This window comes from Vidua chalybeata, chromosome 2 (assembly GCF_026979565.1).
Source record: "Vidua chalybeata isolate OUT-0048 chromosome 2, bVidCha1 merged haplotype, whole genome shotgun sequence".
NCBI classification, from domain to species: domain Eukaryota; kingdom Metazoa; phylum Chordata; class Aves; order Passeriformes; family Viduidae; genus Vidua; species Vidua chalybeata.
In genome coordinates, this window is record NC_071531.1 from 15,905,003 (window position 1) to 15,925,648 (window position 20,646).

General features: G+C 37.6%; 1 protein-coding gene across 5 annotated transcripts in view; it reads left to right on the plus strand.

The window, feature by feature from the left end:
• Positions 1-20,646, plus strand: part of SCML2 (Scm polycomb group protein like 2) — a 70,854-nt gene that overhangs the window by 29,595 nt on the left and 20,613 nt on the right. For all 5 annotated transcript variants that reach the window (XM_053935367.1, XM_053935369.1, XM_053935370.1 and 2 more), the window contains 4 exons: positions 620-854; positions 4,799-4,887; positions 6,326-6,569; positions 18,381-18,631. In XM_053935367.1, coding sequence (XP_053791342.1) covers positions 620-854; positions 4,799-4,887; positions 6,326-6,569; positions 18,381-18,631 — 819 coding nt within the window. The remainder of the gene's footprint in view (positions 1-619; positions 855-4,798; positions 4,888-6,325; positions 6,570-18,380; positions 18,632-20,646) is intronic.

The window sequence follows — 20,646 nt, forward strand, 5'->3', positions numbered from 1 at the left end:
TGATTTTATTCAGTTCTCTACAAATAAGCATAATCTACAGTTTTTGTATTAGCGCAGAAGTTTTATACGACTTTAGGACTGTTTTCTTTCTTAAAAATGCTAACACTAACTCCTTTTTCTGTCTTTCTCTGTAATGTAACCTTTTTTTTTTATACAGAAGGGTCCAAATTTTGTTTAGATTTCCAAAATAGTATTACAGTGGGGATAATTATTTCTTTTGAATTGGAAGCTAAAAAACCTTGTGGTTGGGATTTTTTTTTTTTTTGATGTATGTGTTGGTTTGTGTTTTGGTTTCTTGGGTTTTTTTGAGTTGAATGTCATGTTTCCTAATGTCCTTGTATTCCATTCACTTCACTCTTGTGTTCATATCTTTATAACAATTCCCTTGTTACCCTACGTAGCATCCTTATCTTTTTAGAAATCAATCTTGTTTATGCAGTTGGTAGATTATCCAGTTACCTTTTCTGACTTGGCTGCTAGACACTCAAAAGTTTAAAAGCTTCTTCATATTTATCATTTTTATGCTAAGTTTGAATGAAATAAAGCTGTGTATTGAACTGGCTGGTAAATTTAGCAGTATTAACAACAATAAGAAAAAGCCTTTCACCTTTTATTGTAGTCTAGAATTCCACCTACGAACGATTTCAAAGTTGGTATGAAACTGGAAGCCCACGATCCTCGCAATGTCACCTCAGTTTGTATCGCTACTGTCATTGGAATCACTGGTGCCAGGCTAAGGTTGCGTCTCGATGGAAGTGACAACAAAAATGATTTCTGGAGGCTTGTGGATTCCTCAGACATACAGCCCATTGGGACCTGTGAAAAGAAAGGGGGCATGCTCCAGCCTCCACTTGGTAAGTAACAAAGCTGTTGACCAAATGTGTGTGGAGTATTGCTTTCAGAAAGTCAAATTTACCTTTTTGTCTTGGCAAATTCAATGGTATGAACATCTCACCAAACTGTTCTTTAATTGAAAAAGAGGTAAGTAAACTAATTCTGGCTAAGTGAATTGTGACTTTTTCTTATTTTTTCATTCTTTTGATAAAAGAATGAGCAGGTTTTTTTGTTGTTGGTGTTTCTTAATAGGCCCTTAATATTAAATGTGCCCATTCTGTAAATGTTCCCTCACATACAGCCTGCCTTGTGTGTGTGTATACAGTGTTTCGTTGCATGATGCCATGCATGCTCCTGTTGGGAGCCCTTGGAAAGAACTGGAGAAAGCCAAATTGCCCCTTTACTCTTCATCAGTGCATCCAAGCAGCTCACAAGAGGGCACTGGCTGCTGCAGGCCTAGGAAACTTCGACGGGCCCTGCAGGGCAGTCAGGATGTTTCCTTGGGCACCGAGCAAATTGTGTTCTAGGACAGGCAGCATAAGGTGGGTTAGTGCAGAATTGTAGCATTCTTCTCTGAACTTTTACTCTGAGGTAGTAAAAGCAGCACCTCAGAGCTCTAGCAAACTGCAGGCTTAGACTGCATGATATTCTCATTGCCTCAACATATGTTCAGGAATGTCAGATTAGTTTGTCATGGCTGGTTTGTGAGCATAATAAATGCTTGTGAACAAGGTATAGCTTTTTTGTGCTTAGAAATACCATGCAGAGCTTTCTTTGCCTTTCATGAGCAGTATGATTGACAACATTGTGTCTCCCCAAACTAAGAAATAGTGCTTGGGTTTAGACTTGCTGAGGAAGTATATTAAATAGGAAATTCTACAAAGCAATTCCTTGTTACCTAGTGAATGGTCAGAGGTAACTTTGACTAAAGTGCTAGAGGTAGTAAAATGTGACATTGCCTTTTTCTGATGTGATTAACTTGTATAAGAATGTAGATCTAAATATACCTTATTTGTCAATAGCTTAAACTTCTATGTGTGGAAATACTTAAAGATTTCACAATCATCTGCAAATAGTTTTGCTTTTAAAAAATAGGAAGAATAATTACCGAAATGTACCCAAACACTCTCTCCCCTTTTATTTTAGGATCTTCTGTAATTTTTTGAAGATGCAAGAAATAATAAAAGTAATAAACTGTAAAGTAATTTTAAAAATACCTGGATACAGAAATTGGTTCCTGCTGCTTTTCCATCTTATGATTATGAACCTACTTCTGGTTTGGTGCCATCAGTAATTCTTAGAGAATTCTTATTGGAGGTTTAGTGAGGATAGGTATGCTTTCTCTCAGTAGCCTCTCAAAATGCTTGTCATCCTGCTTTGGAAGCAACTTCCACTTTTCTGTTTGAAAGATGAAGTGAAAAGTATCGTTTCACTACAGTATGAATCTTGATTTGCTTGTAGAGAGACACAGGAAAAGTTGACTTAACCATTAAGACACTTCACATAGATTATAAGGGTGGATTTTTGTGCTGTTGTGGTTCTTCAGAAGCACAAGAAGATTAATGCAACCAGGGTGCCAGTCTAGAAAAATACTGCTTATGGTAGATACAATTTGGCTCAGAAGGGCTTTTTTTTAACCTTCTTTCAATGGATATATAGAGGTTTTGATTGAAAACACTGGAAATTCCTGACATCAGGGAAAAAGTTGGGTTTTTTTTTCTTTTTTTCCAAGAAGTTTCTCAGTTTAACCTCTCTGAAGTTCTTGATATTACCTTCTAGAATGAAGGAAGTGATACCAGTATAAAAAATGGAAGAACATGGTGGTTCCTTCAGCTGCGCATGCATGAACACAGCAGTTTTTAAAATGTGTTTTTAAGCCAGAGTGATGAGTAAAACAACTCTGGTTATCTATGATCAGGGCAGTCAATTAATTAAGAGAAACTTTTCCATGACCATCAGTAGAAAGGTTGATGCCTTCTCTCAGATACTGTTTCTTACTCTTAAGTGGTCAGGCTGCCTGCAGTGCAGCCCCTAACAAGCAGCTGTTTACCTGCACTCAGGCATGTAAGCTTACCTGCCCTCTGAACAATAGCTGATTATTCAGAAAAGAATGTGAGTGCCACAATGTTGCCCCTCCTGCCCTAGATTTTTCTAGAGATAGGCTGAATTCCAGCAATCAAACATTCTGGCATACCTAGATAAATTTTTGAAAAAGCCTTTTTGGCAGTTTTACAGCATCCTGTTCCTGGGTAAAGCTGGGAGCTAATTGGGTGTATAATTACCTCCTGTTAGACATTTAACCAACGGATTTTTTTTTTCCTTAGTAGTAGAGAACCTTCTGGATACTAATGTTCCACTTCTATCATAATAACTAACTAAAATAGTCCCTCCTACCTGATTTTTACATGGCTTTAATTATGCATGTTACATAAGGGTTTTGAGAAAGTGATTATTGCAGCACTTTGCTGCAATAATCACTTTCTCAAAATTATTCCAGCCTCTTTTCCATAGCTTTTTGTTGTTGAGAGCTTAATGTTCTGAGCAAATTGTGTTGCAGATAGCATTTTCTCTAGTTTTAGCAGGACAGCTTAAGGGCCAAATGAAGTTAATTGAAATAGTTGTTTAGTTGTGACTCCTCTGTCTTGCCTGTATATCTTTTCTGAGCTACTTAGTTGGGAATATTGTGTTTCAGTAACCACAGTGTTCAGGTTTTATAAAGACTGGTATGAAACCAGGCCTGACAATCAGCTCAGTGGTCCCCAAATTATAACACCGTTTGTCATATAGGAGCTCTGCTTTAATTTAGGTGTTGCATGGGTAGTTCTGGCTTGAAAACTGTTTATTCTACTGCAGATAGCTTAAAGCTATGAGCTCAAGAACCATTATAGCATATAATGAAATTTTAAATGAGTGAATTATTTCACTGATCAAGAATTGCAGATATGTTCCACCTTTCTAGTTACAGATTTTTAAGACAATTGTTAAAGATCAGTTATGGGGGAACTCATGAGCTCTTGGCAGATTATGGTACTATTTGCTTTGTGGAAAAAATTCCTATTTGCTGTATTATGTCTGTTTCTCTGCAGAACTGTTCCAGACATCTAACTGCTAAAGAAGCAGAAAAAAAAAATGTCCAGTATGTCTGTTATCTTACTCATTACTTTAAAACATTCATTTGGAAAGCAAAGAAAGAAAAAGGATTTTTTGTTTGTTTTGTTTTATCTTTTAACTGGAAAGTGGTTGATTGTGAGGGAAGATTATATGGAATAAGAAAGTTTCCAGCCAAACCTTTGTTCTGTTTGAATAAGGTAGTTCATTCAAACAAATTTGATTGTTGTTTATGAATTTTATTCACTTGTTAATGAAGAGTAATAAAATAGAAAGACCATCTGGTTTATGTTTTTCAATATGATACATGATTTATTACAATTACTTTTTTTTTGTTCACTCTTAGTCATACTTGTTTTTATGGCTATTTATGTATTTATTTTAATGAGAGAAGGAAGAAAAAAACCAATTCCACTGTTTTTTTGTCTGTGGTTTGGTGAAAGAATAACAAGATTCTCAAAAATATAAAAAGTATCTTCTCAATAAATGAGCTAGAACCTGAAGAGAAAGCTAGGTGCTTGTGCCAGGGCAGTTCCTCTGGACCAGAGACTCTGTAGGACAACCTAATGGTCTCCTGTACTAGGACTTGCATGTCATTAAATCCTAGAAATTAATCTGTAATGCCTGACGTTATGATGAGTGATTTTGCAGGCAAGTCACTCAGAATGGAAACGAATCACACAGCTTTCTGCAGCTGCAGCAACCATGTTAATTTCTTCCTAGCTGCTTCTATTTTGGCCAAGTCTGAAATAGAGGGAATGAGGCATTAGTGAAACAGACTTTATAACCTTTTTCTCCTGTTGTATTTTACAAACTGAAAGTAGGGCTGTTTGTTTGGATTTTTGTTTGTCCTCAGGGTTCCAGATGAATGCATCCTCTTGGCCAATGTTTCTCTTAAGAACTCTCAACGGAGCTGAAATGGCACCTGCAGCATTCTTTAAGAAGGTAAGAAGAAAGGCTTTTCTAGTAAACAACTTCTTATCAATTGGTCCATGGTTACATTTTTTAATGAGGATGCTAAGATATTACCCTGTTGTCTGCAGCAAAGACAGGGAAGGCAAGACTGTTATTTAAAATTACTTTGAACTGGATTGACATGCTATGGAACTAGACAGAAAGGAATCTGCTTCTAGTCCTTAGAGAGGGCTGTTTCTTTTCCTGAGCTGAGACTTCAAAGTATGGTGTGCTATTTAGAAAAATTGTGTTTGCTCCTTTTTTGTCTCATGGATTTTAGATAAAGTGCATATCACATTTCTTAACAGCACTGTGGTCATATGAATGTGCACAGGAGTAAAAAAAGTCAATGGGGAATGAGACCCATTGGAATACAGTAGTGCTTGGAAAGGTTTTGTTAAACATTTTCATTGGGCACACACTCATCATTTAAAATGTAGTGAGAAAGTAGTTGAAAATAGCATAAAAAGCCATTCAGGTTTTTAAACATGACTCTTGAGTAAGTTACTGTGAAATATGGAAAATTATATAAAAGTAACAGTAATATTAAAATGACTTGGTTCAATTTTTTGTTGAGGTGATAAAACCCTGTTGTTATACTGATTGTGTTCTTTTTGGATACTGAGAGTGGTACTGAGAGGTATGTCAGCAAATCAAACAGTTGGGTTTAGGCCTGCGATCACATTACTTGATGTTAACTTCATATAATTACAATTTTTTTTAGATAAGATAATATACATTTTCTGAGGCATGATGAGCCACGCTTCTTTGTGCTAGCCTGCAGCACATCTGAGGTGGGCTTGGATAATAAGGTTCTTGAGGCTGAGGTGGTAATTTGTGTTCTGTCAGATCACAACTCCTGCTGTGGAGTCACACTTACACCGGTCGCATTCACTTGATTTTTGTTTTTCTTTTGTCCACTTGGAATTGGTCTAAGGCCAGCTGAGTTAACAGAGGCCTATAAATAATGTCCAATGCTAATGAATTTTTCATGGATTAATTGAGAGGTAAAGCTTTTACCAGACAGTTATCAGTCCCCAGAAATACCCATGCTCTGCAAACCGCTTCTTTATTAGCATGTAATAATTTCATTTTAGTGTCTTGGCTGTCTTGCTGCCCAGACATAATGTATTGGTTGCAACCTATTGCTTATGTAAATACTTTTATCAGGGTCTTTCTGTCATAGAGAATTTTACTAATTATCCCAGCTGTGTTTGGGGGAATAGAATGAAGATTTTTGTAGTGCAGAAGAGCAAAGGCAAATTTGAAATACGACTGAGTTTCCTTGAATGTGTTTCTATAATTTCCTGAGAGTAGTGACTATAAGTAGGTAAGAATGTTGAGGAAAAATAAAGAGCTGCTACTTAGTTTTGGTTCTTTTTCAAGAGGTCATAGAAATACAAATATTCTACCATGCTTATTTTTGTAGGAACCACCAAAACCTGTGCCAAACTGCTTTAAAGTTGGAATGAAACTTGAAGCTATAGATAGAAAGAACCCATACCTGATTTGCCCAGCAACCATTGGAGATGTTAAAGGAGATGAAGTTTTTGTTACATTTGATGGTTGGAGAGGAGCATTTGACTATTGGTGCAGGTGTGATTCTCGAGATATTTTCCCAGTCGGATGGTGTAGCTTGACAGGAGATGCATTACAACCACCAGGGAACAATGGTAAGATGACTAATAATACTGCTTAATTGTTTTTCTCCTCAATTACAGCAGAATTTTAAAAACCAGCTGGCTATATGCAGATAAGACTGAAGATTTGATTAGTGAGTAGCAGACGAGGATGAAATGTTGTTGAGTTTTCTTTATGTAGCTTAAAGCTAATAGAAATTGCTGGGAAACAATTTTTGCCTGCTCATAGTATCTCTGGGAACATGTTTTATTTAATACTGTTAGGAGGACTTCTGATGACCTCTAATTTTTGTGTGCTTGTAAAGAATCTTGAACTAGATTTGCTGTTTGTATTATTGATAGACACATGCTCCTGTTTCGTGATACTAATATATTGGCTGCTGCAGCACTTTTTGTTATACTAACTGCTAAGTAAAGTAAAGTAGTCTTTGCTTCTGTGATGATTGCAGGTCTAAACTATATATTTGATGTTTCTTCTTTCATACTCAAAAAATTCTGTCTTGCAGCTGCCTATTCTGAATGCTTTGTCATCCTTTTGCCTTTAGGAATGTTTGTTGATCAGGTGAGAGTGTCTCTTTAACTAATGGCCACTTTATAATGAATAACTCTCTACCTTAAAATGAAGAGAAATAGCATGAAGAGGGATATCCCTCACTGTAATCCCTTTGCTACTCTGGAACTGCTTGTCAGGTTTCTGTACTGTAAAGCTTTTCTGTCGAACTGTTTGAGCTTTTCCATCATCGTCCCATAAAAAATTGTCAGGAAGAGAGGTTTTGAAGGAGTGGAATAATATTTTAATTAATTTCTTTATTAACCAAAATTATTTGTTCTCAGTGAGAATTTTCATAGCTGGTGTTAGGTGAGTAAGGAACAAATAGATTGGTGTCACAGAACACTCACTTGGAAGTAGGAAAGGAACAGAAGCAAGAAGGCAAGAAATCAGTAATGTTTCCTGGCCTTTCCATCCCCATTCTTTCTCTCAGTCTTTTGCTAGCAGATCAAGAACTGTATAGAAAATCTAACTGGAATTAGCTAAGGGTACCTCTGCATCCTTGCTCTCAACTTGCCTGTCTGAAGTTGCTGCCAGGGGTCAAAGTACCTGGAATCGCATTTAGTCCATTCTGGCAGATTTCAGCAAAGGGAGTAACTCTGTGTGTTGCTGTACTGTCCAAAATGATCTGCTGATACAAACCTGCAGTGAGAGGGAAGGGGAAAGTCAGGTGAGGATGATGGACATTGGATTAGAAGTCATCTAATAGGTACCACACTGACCTTACTCTTAATGTTTCTGTGCTCTCAGTCTCTAAAGTGTCTTTCTCAGCTTCTTCAGGAGGTTGACCTTGTCTTGGGAGATCATGAATGAGATGTGTTATTACGCTTAAGTTAACTGTTTCTTTACTGTGGGGGGTGACTGTGCACTGGAACAGATTGCTCAGAGAAGCTGTGGAGTCTCCCTCACTGGAGATATTCCAGAGCTGTCTGGACATGCATGTGTTCTGGGATGACCTTGCTTGAGCAGGGAGGTTGGACCAGATGACCCACTGTGGTCCCTTCCAACTTGACCCATTCTGTGGTACACAAGAGGGGCTGTGTAAATAAGTGGCATAGAATTTTTAAAATCTATTTTTGTGAGTTTAGATTAACGAGTCCAATTTCATCTTCTGGGAAGAATATTATTAATTTGTTTAGTCTACTCCAATTTCACTGCTGGAAAGCCAGCGATATTTTGAGGTAAGACATCCAGAATTTTTTCTTGCCTGATTAGTGCTTGATAGAGCTCAAAGTTGTTTGACAATAAGTAAAGCTGGTTATGTAATCCAGTTCTTCAGGTAATAAACCAAACAAAATTCAGACTTGAAATACCTATCCAGTTAGGATACTATTGTTTTGTAATGAGAAGCAAAAACACTCCAGGCATTAATAAAATCTGAAGCAAGGTTCTTACAGACTTGTAGTTAAAACTGAGAATTTTGGACATGTAATAGAAACTGAGTGCAGAGAGGTGCAGGTTGGAGTGTTTTTCATTTTTGTTTCCAAAAGTGAGCCCGAAGTTAACTGCAGTTTTATTGAAATTGTGTATTCATTTTTCCCCATTCTGAGCATAAATAATTTGTTATTTCTATTTTGCTTTGTGTTGTTATTTTTATTTATTTTATATTTTATGTTTGTATGTTTTATACACACTTGTTGAATTTACATATCTGGATAAAATATTTTTTGCTCTCAGGTTAGGTTTTTCACTGTTACTTGATTGCTACTGAGCCATTAAAGAGCTGCAATGACAATCCTTTATTAAGATTTAAATAATAGTTTCAAGAAGAGTATAATCAAGTAGTTTGAATTCAGAAATATGATGATGTCAGGATTCTTCATTACATCACACTAACATTGACTACTCCTGTTAGGGGAGAAAATATTAGGTAATAGGTACTACATTGCAGAAATTCCTTGAAGTGTTGTTCTGGTCTGGACCTTTTTTTCTGCTGGTTACCTCAATATTTCTGGCTTGAATTTCTGCAATAGAAAGTGAAAATAATTGATTTAAGAGTGGCTTGAATTCCAGAGTGAATATGAAAGTATTCTTGATTTTTGTAAAGCTGAAAGCATTTAAATGTGTTAAATAACTACTAAGAGGGCTGAAAAAAGCGCCTCGGATTTTAGTGAACATGCAAAGCCAATATCCTGCAATCTAAATATGAAAGTGATAAATGATGCTTTAAATTTCTTTCATACCTAGGATAATAATTTCCTGCCATGAGATGTATTTTGGGGTCTAATTTAACCTTTTGAAAGAGAGATTAAATGCAGTTAAGGGAGACAGTATGAAAATTAGGGAAGATTGTATTTCAACTGTCTACTGGCTTAGCCTTTTAGGATACCCAGAGAGAATGTAGGACCTCTGCCATGGGAGGTGTTTAAGAACAGGCTTCTAGGATGTGAGTTATTCAGACCAGATTATGTGTTGTTTTCACTCTTTTTATCTGTATATTCTGTACCTCTCATTGGTATTAGACAGCTCATGAACTAAGATAAAAGATAATACAGAGATGCTAGGTGAAAAGTTGTTTTGGACCAACTGTTGATAGCCTTCAGGCCCTAATATTTGTGTTTATGTTTTGTCTTTGGTCCTTATCAGAAGATGTGACTTCAGTGGACCTGGCTGGATGTCAGGATATGTGCACAGTGGTATGAAATGTACCATTCAGTATTTATACTATCAGAAGATGTGCTTAGCTAATATTGTAGTTTGTGTCATTAGAAATAGCTCTGATAGTACTAATTGGTTATGTATGGTTTGACTTCAGGGCTTGATGTTGGCTTGGCCTGCTGCCTCAAGATTTATATTTTAAGGATGCAATAGATTGTTTTCTCTGTGTCTCTTGGTCATTTAAATGCTTTCAGAGATGACTAAAAAACACATAAACAGTATTGTGAAAAGTACCTAATGAAAGAGATTGACATGGTAATGTCTGTGCTGGACCAGTCTGAAGGACCATCTGTTCTTGAAGGCTTTCTCCAGCACTGGCTGAAAGCAGATGTCTGAAGAAAAGCTTAAGCACATAGGAGACAGGTTTGCACAAGTGTTCCTAGTATCTGTCCATCTGCAGCCCAGCTCCTTCCAAGCCCAGAATAATGCTTTTATGCTGATTACCTTCTCAGGTACTCAGCATAAAAGGGGAGGAACTCGATCTAACCTGTTCTATTATATACTGGAGTCATCTGAACTTCTAGCACCTACAACATCCTTTTTAGCACCTAGAACATAAGGTGTTCTCTACTTGAGTATATTTTTTGTGGAAAAGGAGATATTCCTTTTCCTTGCTGGTAATTTCATTTGTTGTCTTTGGTTTCTTGTACTGAAACAGGTTCTTGTACTTTCAGTACTTTTACAGGAAGATTTTGGTTTTGTTGTTCAGGGATCAGTTTTATTCCTCTGGTCACCCTTGTTCTGTACTGTTTCCTTCTCACTTACAGCATTTTTGAGCCACTGGATCCAGAAGTTCACATATGGAAACTTAGTGACATAGTGGTGCCTTTTGTTATGTTTTCTGTTCCTTCCATGATTATTCATTAAATGGTATTTGGGATTTTTGGACTTATATTGTTTGACTCCTTCGAGTGAGTATGACTGCAAAATAAATTCAGTATTGTTGTTTTAGTGTTACCTTCTGCATTTGCTCGTTCTGAAATTTGGTCATCTCTTGGGTCCCTGTAACTTCTGCATTTGATATACTTTAAGAAGGCTTTTAAAGTTTTATATCTTCTGCATGTTTTTTATTCACTCTTTTTCTAGGCCAAATGTATTGGACTTTTCTATTTAACCACAATAGATTGTAATTTTTATTTTACTCGGTTGAATAATAGAAATCTGTTACTATACCCAAGAATATTCTTGATATTCATGTATTGCTTTTGTAGCTTGTTGTATTTTGAGGCTTATGATTGAAGTAAGCAGCAGGTGACTGGAGATTGCCAGAACAATTTCTATTTGCTTTTTCTGTATAAATTCATTTTACTGTTTAGCTATTACATGTAATAGCTTAGGCAACCCACCTTTTTATTCATAATAGAAGTAAAATCTTTTTCATAAAAGAGAGAAAACAAAAGAATGACTGGGGACAAGCCATGTTGGAAACAATAAGTAAAGCAAAGATTGATTTCAGTATTAAGTAGTATCTATCTATAGATGTGAACAGCATCTGGAAAGAAGGGGATCAGTTTCTATATATCCACGATCCCCCCAGCCTTACGAAGCTGGATTTTTGAAGGATAAAGGTGATGCAAAGAACTCAAAATGTTGGAACTGCTCTCTGTGCTCTAAAAATTTGGGAGGCCAAAGGAAGATGATAAAATAATGTTAAAAAACCAACCAAAAACGTGATACACTGTAATTTTTACCATTAGTCATATTCTTTCTTTCCCTCTCCTCTGTCTCCCCCTCTTCCTCATCCTGTGTCCCATCATTGCTTTTCTCCTAATTTAGTGCATTTATTGGCAGAGAGAGCAATCTTCTTTCATTATGCTAATCAGGGTGTTGATGTTAAAGGTCTCCTTCTAAAACTGTTAGCAGCAAAAGAGCAGTACAGGCTCAAGCAGAGATTTAAAAGTACCTTATTTGTCTATTTTATGATTTCTTAGTTTTATATAACTTTCAGTAATTTTCTCAATGTTTACTTTGTGCAGATTTTACCAAGCTAGATACTAGAGATGGTCTTCTCTGTTGATGAAATTATGTAAAAATAAGCTCTGTTATGTTTTCAGCTGAGTTGTGCACAAGTGTGCAACATCAGTACAAACTTAAGTGTTTGCCCTGTTTGCAGATGAAACAAAAGTGTTGAAACTTTATACAAAGCTGTAGTAAGATCTGTGAAGACTCTGTGATGTTTAGAGTAGCCAAAAAATCAGATAAGCCTGGTAATTAAGTTTCATTAAAGAAAAAAAAAAGTGAAGTGGTACAATTTCATACTGCTGGAGGTTTTATTTTTCTGTCAGTGCAGCCAGCTTCTCTTCATGAGCAGATCACAGTCGTTAAATCAGGCACACACAGTAAGCAGATTTATGCTGTCTTCAGAATTGTACATTAAAAACTCCTCAGTGCTTCAGGCTAAAACCTGATTTGCCACATTCTCTCAAATGTTAAGCTTTTTTTATTTGGTATTAATGTTTCTTGACATCTTGCAGCAAGGCTTGGATAGTGCTGCTACAGGGCAGTAATCACTTAAGAAAAAATAAAGGTTTTGCCTTTCCCAAAGATGTGACCTTATTGTAAGTCTGGATTCCTTGTCATCTTACCATGTTTATTTATAAGGTAATTGTAATTTTCTTGTAAATTGGAAGTACTCCAACGCATGTATTTTTGACTGCTACATGGACTTTTTTTTTTTATTTGCTCTTGTTTGGGTCTTATGGACACTGTGGGTATTTCAGTATACTCTAAACAGAAAGTTGTACTACTGTACAGACCTCCCACCTGCAGCTTGAGTCATAAAAGACCCTACTCCTACTCCTGTGGGGACTAAGCAGTAAAAGACCCTACTCCTGTGGGGACTAAGCAGTAACCTAGGTGTGCCAAGCCACAGCAGATGGTTGTGGTGTCCTGCTAGTGGATGTGATTGAGTAGATATTCTCCAAATCTGTGTTAATAGCTATAAGCTATGTCCAGAATATCAGTGCTGTCATTCAGATGCTGAGACAAAACAAATTGTTGCATTGTACTATCCATGCTCTGTGTGTCTTTTTTTTTCCCCTGGAAGCTTGTTACATTGTATTATGTCATTTTGGGCCCACCATTCATCCTGTTTATGCTATCTGGGGAAAAATAATGGCAAAACCAGAGCAGAATCAGTAATGATTGGGTGAAAAGTCAGGTTGTTAAATTTGTACCCAGTGTGTAGAGCTGTGTCTTGCCAGGCTTATTGACAGATTAATCATGAGCACATCTAAGTTCACTTCATGTAAATCAAGTTGATGTTGTTTGTTTTGATAGTTCAAGTTATTTGCTTGCTCTCTTGCTTGTCTTCCTTCCAGATTATCAACAAAATACAGGGGTGTTTTTGTTGGGATTTGTCTGGTTTGGGTTTTTTGCTAATGTAGTTGCAATGGCAATGCTTGTTGAAGGATGAGACTAGAAGCTGGCTTTTCACAGTTCTTGGTTTCTGGGGACTAACTGAAAAGATCTTCCAGAAGTCTTTCTTTTGTTTTGCCTGTAACCCTCCAAGTCCCACATATTCCCTGCCCCATGTTAGCTCATAAAAGTTGGGGTTTTTTTTGGAAATGATGAGTGTTAATTTGGTTAGTAGCGGGTTTTGATGGATCTTAAATGGCATTTTCAGTGGTCACGTCTGTAGGGGCTGGCTTGCCTACATCTTAGAAATGTGGCAGACTGGGGTGAAGGACTGAGGGACTGAAGGTGCTACAGTGCTGCCTGGGGAGGTCACTGGGAGAGGAATGCTTTTTTTTTTCCCTTTAATCCATTTTTGTCTTACCTTGCTTGGCAGCCTCCATTTTGCCTTTCAGTCCTGAGTAAGGTAGGCTAAAAATTTTCACAGAAGACAGAGACTTTTTATTTCTTTTATTATATTGGTAACAGAAGCTAAAATCTAGAAATAAGAAAATTTCAAGCTGTAGTGTCCATGTCTTGCCAACGTGGATATTGAAGTTTCCAAGTGTGATGTTGCTTTTTATATAGCAGAATAATGACTTATACCTGATTTTGTATTATAGCAACATATCAATTAGTATCTCACAGCTACCTCATAACCAGAAGTCATCCAAACACAGATAGGAAGAGGTGGAATGTATTACAGATAGTTAGGCTTTTGTATGGCTCTGTTGTTCAATTGAGACATAAGGACATAAATTTTTATAATCCTTGGCAGTAAGCTGTTTTGAAAAATTGCTAATCTTTTCCACCTTCTTTGCCAGTTGTCAAAACTATAATGATAATAACTGACTGTATTAAAGAAGGTTAGTTTTGTAGTTAAGACTCCAGGCTAGAACTCAGCAGCTATGTTTCCATTACTTCTCCTGTGGAATGCTCACATGGATTAAGGGTAAGTTGCTAAACCTCTTTGCCTCAATGTTTTTTGTCTGTACATGACAGAAGGACAAAGCCTTTATATTCTCAGAAGAACATTGGCTTTATATTTTGGAGGGACAGAGGAACAATACTACAGTACAAATAGAATAATTTATCTCTTGAAGGAAAACCTGATTTTAAAAGTGAAGTACTTTTTTTACTGGCCTAATTGGCACGTTCACCTCAGGTAGCAATTCTGTGTTCACAGAATGCATGGCAGTGAGCCCCTACCTTGCTTTGTGTAATTTCCCATCAGTTGTTTTAAGTCTTGTCTTGTAATTGCTGTTCTGTGGCACTAGCTGAATGGGAGATTTATAATGTTTAAATATTACAAATCTGAACCTTTTTTTTTGCCCTGCTTTCCATAAAAACATGGAGTGAAACTGTCACTGCTGATTTTTTGAGGGAATTTTACTAATTAGAAATGCATGAGAATTCAGGCTTTTGAGCTGTCATCTGTTCCATCCCCTTCCCAAGTACTGGAGGTTTCAGTAGATTCAGATTTCACAGTTGTCTTAAATATGTTACCTATCCTGGCAAGAGCTCTTGGGCATAACATTCTGGGGTCAATTTTGCAGTTCTACCTATGTCTGGGAATTTTTTCTGCTTCTGCAAGCAGAATTTGGCCTTCATGTGAGGTGTAACCTTTTGGGTCCTTTGAATGCAAATGAGCTCAGTTGATTGCAGTGCATCTGCTTGTTTCAGGGCGGGACTGAGTTGTGGCTGTGCATCTCCAGGTTGTGAGTTACAAAATACAGGAAGAATGTTTTGAAATAGAAGTATTTGAAAGTATGAAAGCTGTGAGTTACATGAAGGGCTATGTACCTATAACCCACACAAATGTGGCAGTATAACTAGAGCTCTGTGAACTTTGCAAGTGCTGCTTAGTTGCTAACATTTCTATGGTAAAGTGTATCTGTGTAGTGTGACCTCTGTTCTTCAGTTATTGAGGGTGCCTGTACAGGTTTTGGCTCTAAACAAGATATTTAGGAAGGAAAGCCATGCAATGCATCCCATTCCTGAAACTGGAGTGGCGGATATTTCTGTAGATGAGCAACATGACACAAATGCTTGATTTTGTTTGTGCAAATGAGAGGGCCTTTGTGATGCAAAGCAGCATCCTCAAAAGGCAAATGTGCTTTTTTGGTTGTAAATATCCCAGCTAAATACTGCAGTAATTGCAAGCAGAGCTTGGCATTTTTCCTTTCTATTCTCTTCATCGTTATATTTTAACAAGTTCTCATGAGACTATTAAAATGTCTTAGTTTTTGGAACACGTGGCCTAGTGGGGATAACTCTGTCTACAGATGCAGCGGGTTGGCAGCCTGATTTTGCATGTCTTTTCATTTCCCCCCAGATCCTGTGACCCAGTGTAACCTTTGGTCTCCCTCTGAAGGCTGGGGTGAGGGAAGTATGAGCAGGTGACTGATGATCACTGTCAATACAGCCTGCAGACAATATGGGAATTACTTCAGCAGTCTTCCACTCCCTTGTGCTCCCCCCATCCTCTCTTAAATCAACAAATGCAAATAGCAGCTTCCTCATTTGCTGCTATCTCTGGGATGCTGCCCAGGCAGCATGGGCTTTTTTGTAGTCCTGCCTTTTAAAAAAAGCAGCTTCAGCCCTAGGCAGAAGGAAAAATACCAAGTGTTTCCCTGATTCCCCCCGCCCCCTTAATGGTTAATGCTGCTCATATTTGATCCTCTGGCATATACAGGTAGGAAGATGCTGAGATAAGGTAGTGCTTGATGTGTGTGGTTCAAGAGAGCAGCAGGAAGTGGCTGGAGCTGTTTGCATTGTTACTCTTTGTCTGGTGAATGTCCTTCTGGAAGGGAATAGGGATTGTCCAGTGTCCAAAACTCGTACCTGTGCTCCTAGAACATGTTGACTTGAAAGTAGTGTGTATTTAACAACAGCTATGTCTTTACTGTGTGAGAATAGAAATGCATTTGCTAAATTTCAGCATAGACAGAAGCACAAAGAATTTGTTAAGCAACATTTCTTTACAAGGTCATGATTGTTTTGTTCTATGCATAATTGTGTGGCACAATAGATAAAAATAGCTGCATTTTATATTGTTGTAGGTATAATGTAATATGTAGTATTGTATTGTACATCATACAGTTGATACTGTTTTGCTTTCCAGATATACAGCTTAATGTGAGTTGTTGTTCAGCAATTCAGGAACATAAGAGTAATGCTGTGCCAGCTTTTGGTTAAAATTCTGTTCATCTTATTTTATCATTGCATATGAACATATGTTTTGGCATACATAAATAAAAGGAAAATGATCACTTTGTGCATCCAGAAGGTGGTCCTTCTCAGATACCTCAGGATATCAGCTCTGCATTTGATGTATTAGGATTGCAACCAGCATAATGAAGAGATTTCTTCTGCCATTAAGGAATATTAGATTAGTAACTGAATCAGGCAAATAGCAATGTATGTAAATGCTCCTACTGCTTTAGAAATGTGTGTCAGTAGTACTTGTATTTATAAGGAAATCTGTGTGCACTGTGTATTTAATCTTAGTGAATTTGAAAATATTTTATACTGGAAATACTTAATAACAGCTAACTCCTGAATAAAGATACAGGGTTAAAGGAACAGTTGTAAAGCAAGGTGCTGGACTGTTAAGTTGAATATGATTCATACAGTTAGACATTAAAATTGTTACTCAATCTTTAAATATTTTATTTTCTTAATCAATCTCTCATTTCAAAAGTATCTTTGTGGTTTATTTTTTGTTTTACTTGCTTACCAGAAAGCTTCAACATACTAATATTTTCAGGGAAGAAGATTCCAAATTCACAAAAATCCAGAATTAACAGCCCCCTATGCTCCATTTCCAGTACGAATTAGTGCTTTTGAATCAGGCACTGATGACCAACACAGTCAAAGCCTGCTTTAACTCAAACTTGCAATACTTCTCTAAGTTATGTCAAGTTTATGGTATTTAAGGTTGGGATAAATCACGTTAATTTCACAATCAGCAAGATGCAAAAGGCTGTGATAGGGGCAGTGTGACACTAGAAAGCTGACTAATTTCAGTGTAAAGGTTTCAAATTATTTCAAATATGTCATGTGTTTCTTTCTCATACCTCTCAACAAAGGTGGTTTGATGTCAAAAAGTTTCCCTATTTCATCTTCTTCTTACCTGTCCTGCAATTTATGCATCTGTCTGCCTGCCAATGGTTGGGCCAACAGAATGGAGGATTTGTCTGCCACAGGGACTTAATATTTGCTTTTTGTTGGCCACAGGCACTGCTGTAGCATGTTGCAGTACATGTTTTCATTAAGGGTGTGTCCTCATGTTCTGTTTGGCATCCTTTTGGTGTTCTAATCTGTCCACTGGGAAGGGAATTGTTAAAAAAAACCCCGTCATTATTTCAGAGAAGAGCAAGTTAGGTGGAAAAGACCTGTTCATTAGGAAGTTTTAATTTAATGAAATCTGGTTACATCTTAGAGCCTCACACCAGATTATAATGCTATCACAGCATATGCATATTGGAACATATCCAAGTGGATGGATATCTGTTGGGATCTCATATTGAATTGGAATGGGAGATTAACCCATCTCACGGGAGAAAATCACTTCAGTGTTAAGAATGAAGAAAAATGATACTTCGTGTTTGATTTTTGGAATCCCTTCTTTGAAATGGCACCAGGTAGAAAAATCTGGGTATGGTTATGTGAGCCTAACTTTCTAATCCAGCATCTCAGACAAATACTCATTGAGGACATTTTGCCTGTCATCAGTTTCTCCTTGTCACTGGGATGATTTTCTTTCTGCTCAAAGTTGTTTTGTACCTCCCTAGAAGTAGTTTGCATGTCTTGTAGTTGTGGAAACTGCTCTTAGCGGAAAAGGGATGTATTATAAGCTGTATAATTTTGTGAAGTATTTTTGAAGGCCTTCTTGATGAATGGCACTTTATAAATTTTGTAATTAAATTATGGGAAGCATTTATAAGGTGAGTGGATTAATTCTTGAGTTTTTTCCCCAATTTTTATTTGAGTGTTTTTCTCTTAGGAAAGTCCCTCTAAAAGAATGGGTACAAAGAGTTCTCTCTTTGGCACCAATGAAGTTCTATAATTTCACGCCAGCTACTTAAGTTCAAAGTAAAAAGTATATTCATTTTACAATGTAAATTGTGCAGTACACTTTTATTTTTTTACGCCTTTGTACGCCTTTGTTAGAAAAGTTGCTTTCCATTGTTCATTTTGAGGTTTTCCCCCCCTTCCCTTTTGTTTTTGTTTTTCCTCAGTTTCCATTACAAAGAGCAGTGCAAAAATCCAATCTTCCCCTTCCAAAGTGACCCGGCGTTCAATGCAGTCTCCACAGAAATCTGCTCCAGTACCAGCGCAGCGGGTCAGGAAACCAGGTCGGGGCAAACCCCCTGGACAGTCTGCAGTTCCCAAGAAGGGCAGGTCTCCTAAAAATATTCCCCTGACAAAAAGCACCTCTCATACTGAAAATCTTAAAACAAGGAAAAAAAGTTTAAAACCTGGAAAAAAGGTTAGTCCTTATCTACTACTTTACTTTTTATTGCAAAATTTTGCAGTGAGATTTTTAATTATTATGACTTAATTTTCTATCTTCTCTTCAGCCTTCAGGGCTTTACTGTTTTCAGCAACTGATTACAAGAAAAAAATTAGAATAGCTCTTCTGGAATATTTTAGTATAAGATCCTGTGGATTATTTTATTCCCAAACAAGATTACTATTTTATTTATGGGTGAGTAAATGGTGTTGAAAAATGCTATTCTGAAGTAGAGGGACAGGGAAGCATTTAAACTTTTTTGTTTGAGTTAGTTTGTTACTGAACCATATATATAGCTTGTGTTTCTTGGGGTTTTTTCAGGTTTAGAAACAAAGAATTTAAAACAGTGAGGACTTAATTGCATAATTTAGGTTTCTTAAGCATACAGCTGGATTTGCCAAATGAATCTCGTGGATACTCCCTAATCCTGGAGCTTCTACTAGCATGAAGCAGGAAGCTTCCTTTTCTCTAGATGTGGGCCTAATTCTGCCCTGGTCTGAAAGGCATTTCAGACCTTTCTCCTTGCCCAGCTGAGTCAGACCTGGAGTGTTGGCAGCTGCCTGCATCTTCAGCTCTGGTGGAGGTGTTTGTTCAAGTACACACTGGAACTGTTTGCTCAGGTACACACTGTCCCCTCACCCCACTTCCCACTGCCACTGACGCCAGTGCTGGCAGATGAGCATTCTCCAAGTGAGCCAGTGCAGGGAGCTCAGCTGGTAAACAGCTAGCACAGCATCCATCCCTCCTACTTCCTTCTTTGTCTGCTCCACCCAAAACACAAATGCTACAGCTGCTGCAAGGAAGAATAGGATCACAGCAGGGCAGGCTTAGGGCAATTTGAATTGCTGTGGAAGTACAGTCTATTTTCTGAGGCTTGCTCATGCACAGCAGGCTGTTCAAGAAGAGTAGCAATCCTGCAATGTCTTTCCTCAGGCAATTTGAGTCTGTCCTTGTGCTCCTTCCTGTTTTGCATTAGCACTAGTGAGGAGGTGGAGGGCAGTGCTTTTTCCTGGTGTTTTTTGGGTTTTGTTTTTTTTTTTTTTTTTTTTGGTGTTCATTCCCCTTCCCTGCAAACAAGAATCAACCAGTAGAAGTTTCAGGGTTTTTCTCCTCCAGCCTGTATCAGTGTAGGCTGTGGGATCTATTCCTAATAATGCGTGGGAAGAGGTGGAGTAATGGCAAGGTGGGGATTCTCCCTTCTGGTGATGGTGCTGATCAGTGTGAAGTGCTAGTGAAGTAACATTACTAGAGCATAGCTGGAAACTCTAGTATGAAACTGGAAGCAGCACTGCACTGAAATGATGTTCACAAGATAAATTATTTTGGGGACCATAAATTGAAAGCTGCGCACTCTTCTCTGCTGCCTGCCCCTTGCAGTCAGACATCCAAACTGGTAGGCTATTGATGGAATTGATCTCCAGTTTTGTTTCTCTCTTACTTGGTGTATAAAAATGCACAGCAACAGAGATTTAAGAGGAGAAAGGTGTTCCTATCCAGGCTTAGCTGGTGGGTGGGGTGTTCTCTGTAAGTCTGGACGGGGCTTTAAAGGACTCCATTGAACACAGGACTGTCATATCTAAAGGCCTTATTCAGGTGTGGCAGGATGTGCACTTTCATGTAAGAATTTTTGCTCTCATTAAGAAGAAATCGAGAGGCTTTATCTATGTTTTGAAACAGTAGTTGGAGGCACCTTGCTGTTAGAAGAGGCTTCTGGGCCCTGGGTGTCTGAAAGTATCTGCTTGGAGCATTTGACACCTGGTTTGTGTGAAGTGCTTGGAGGTGCTGTTTGGGGAATGGGTGTTAGTGCTGACATACCCTGTCCTGAGGCAGCAAATCTGAGGTACCTCTATACATTCCTGGTTTCCTCTGTGGGACCAGGCAACAGAGAGGTTTTGCAAAGTCTAGGTTTGATACATCTAATTTGGGATTTATACTTTGTTAACTTCAGCATTAAAAACTTGAAAAATTAGCTCCTTTTGAGAATTCACAGA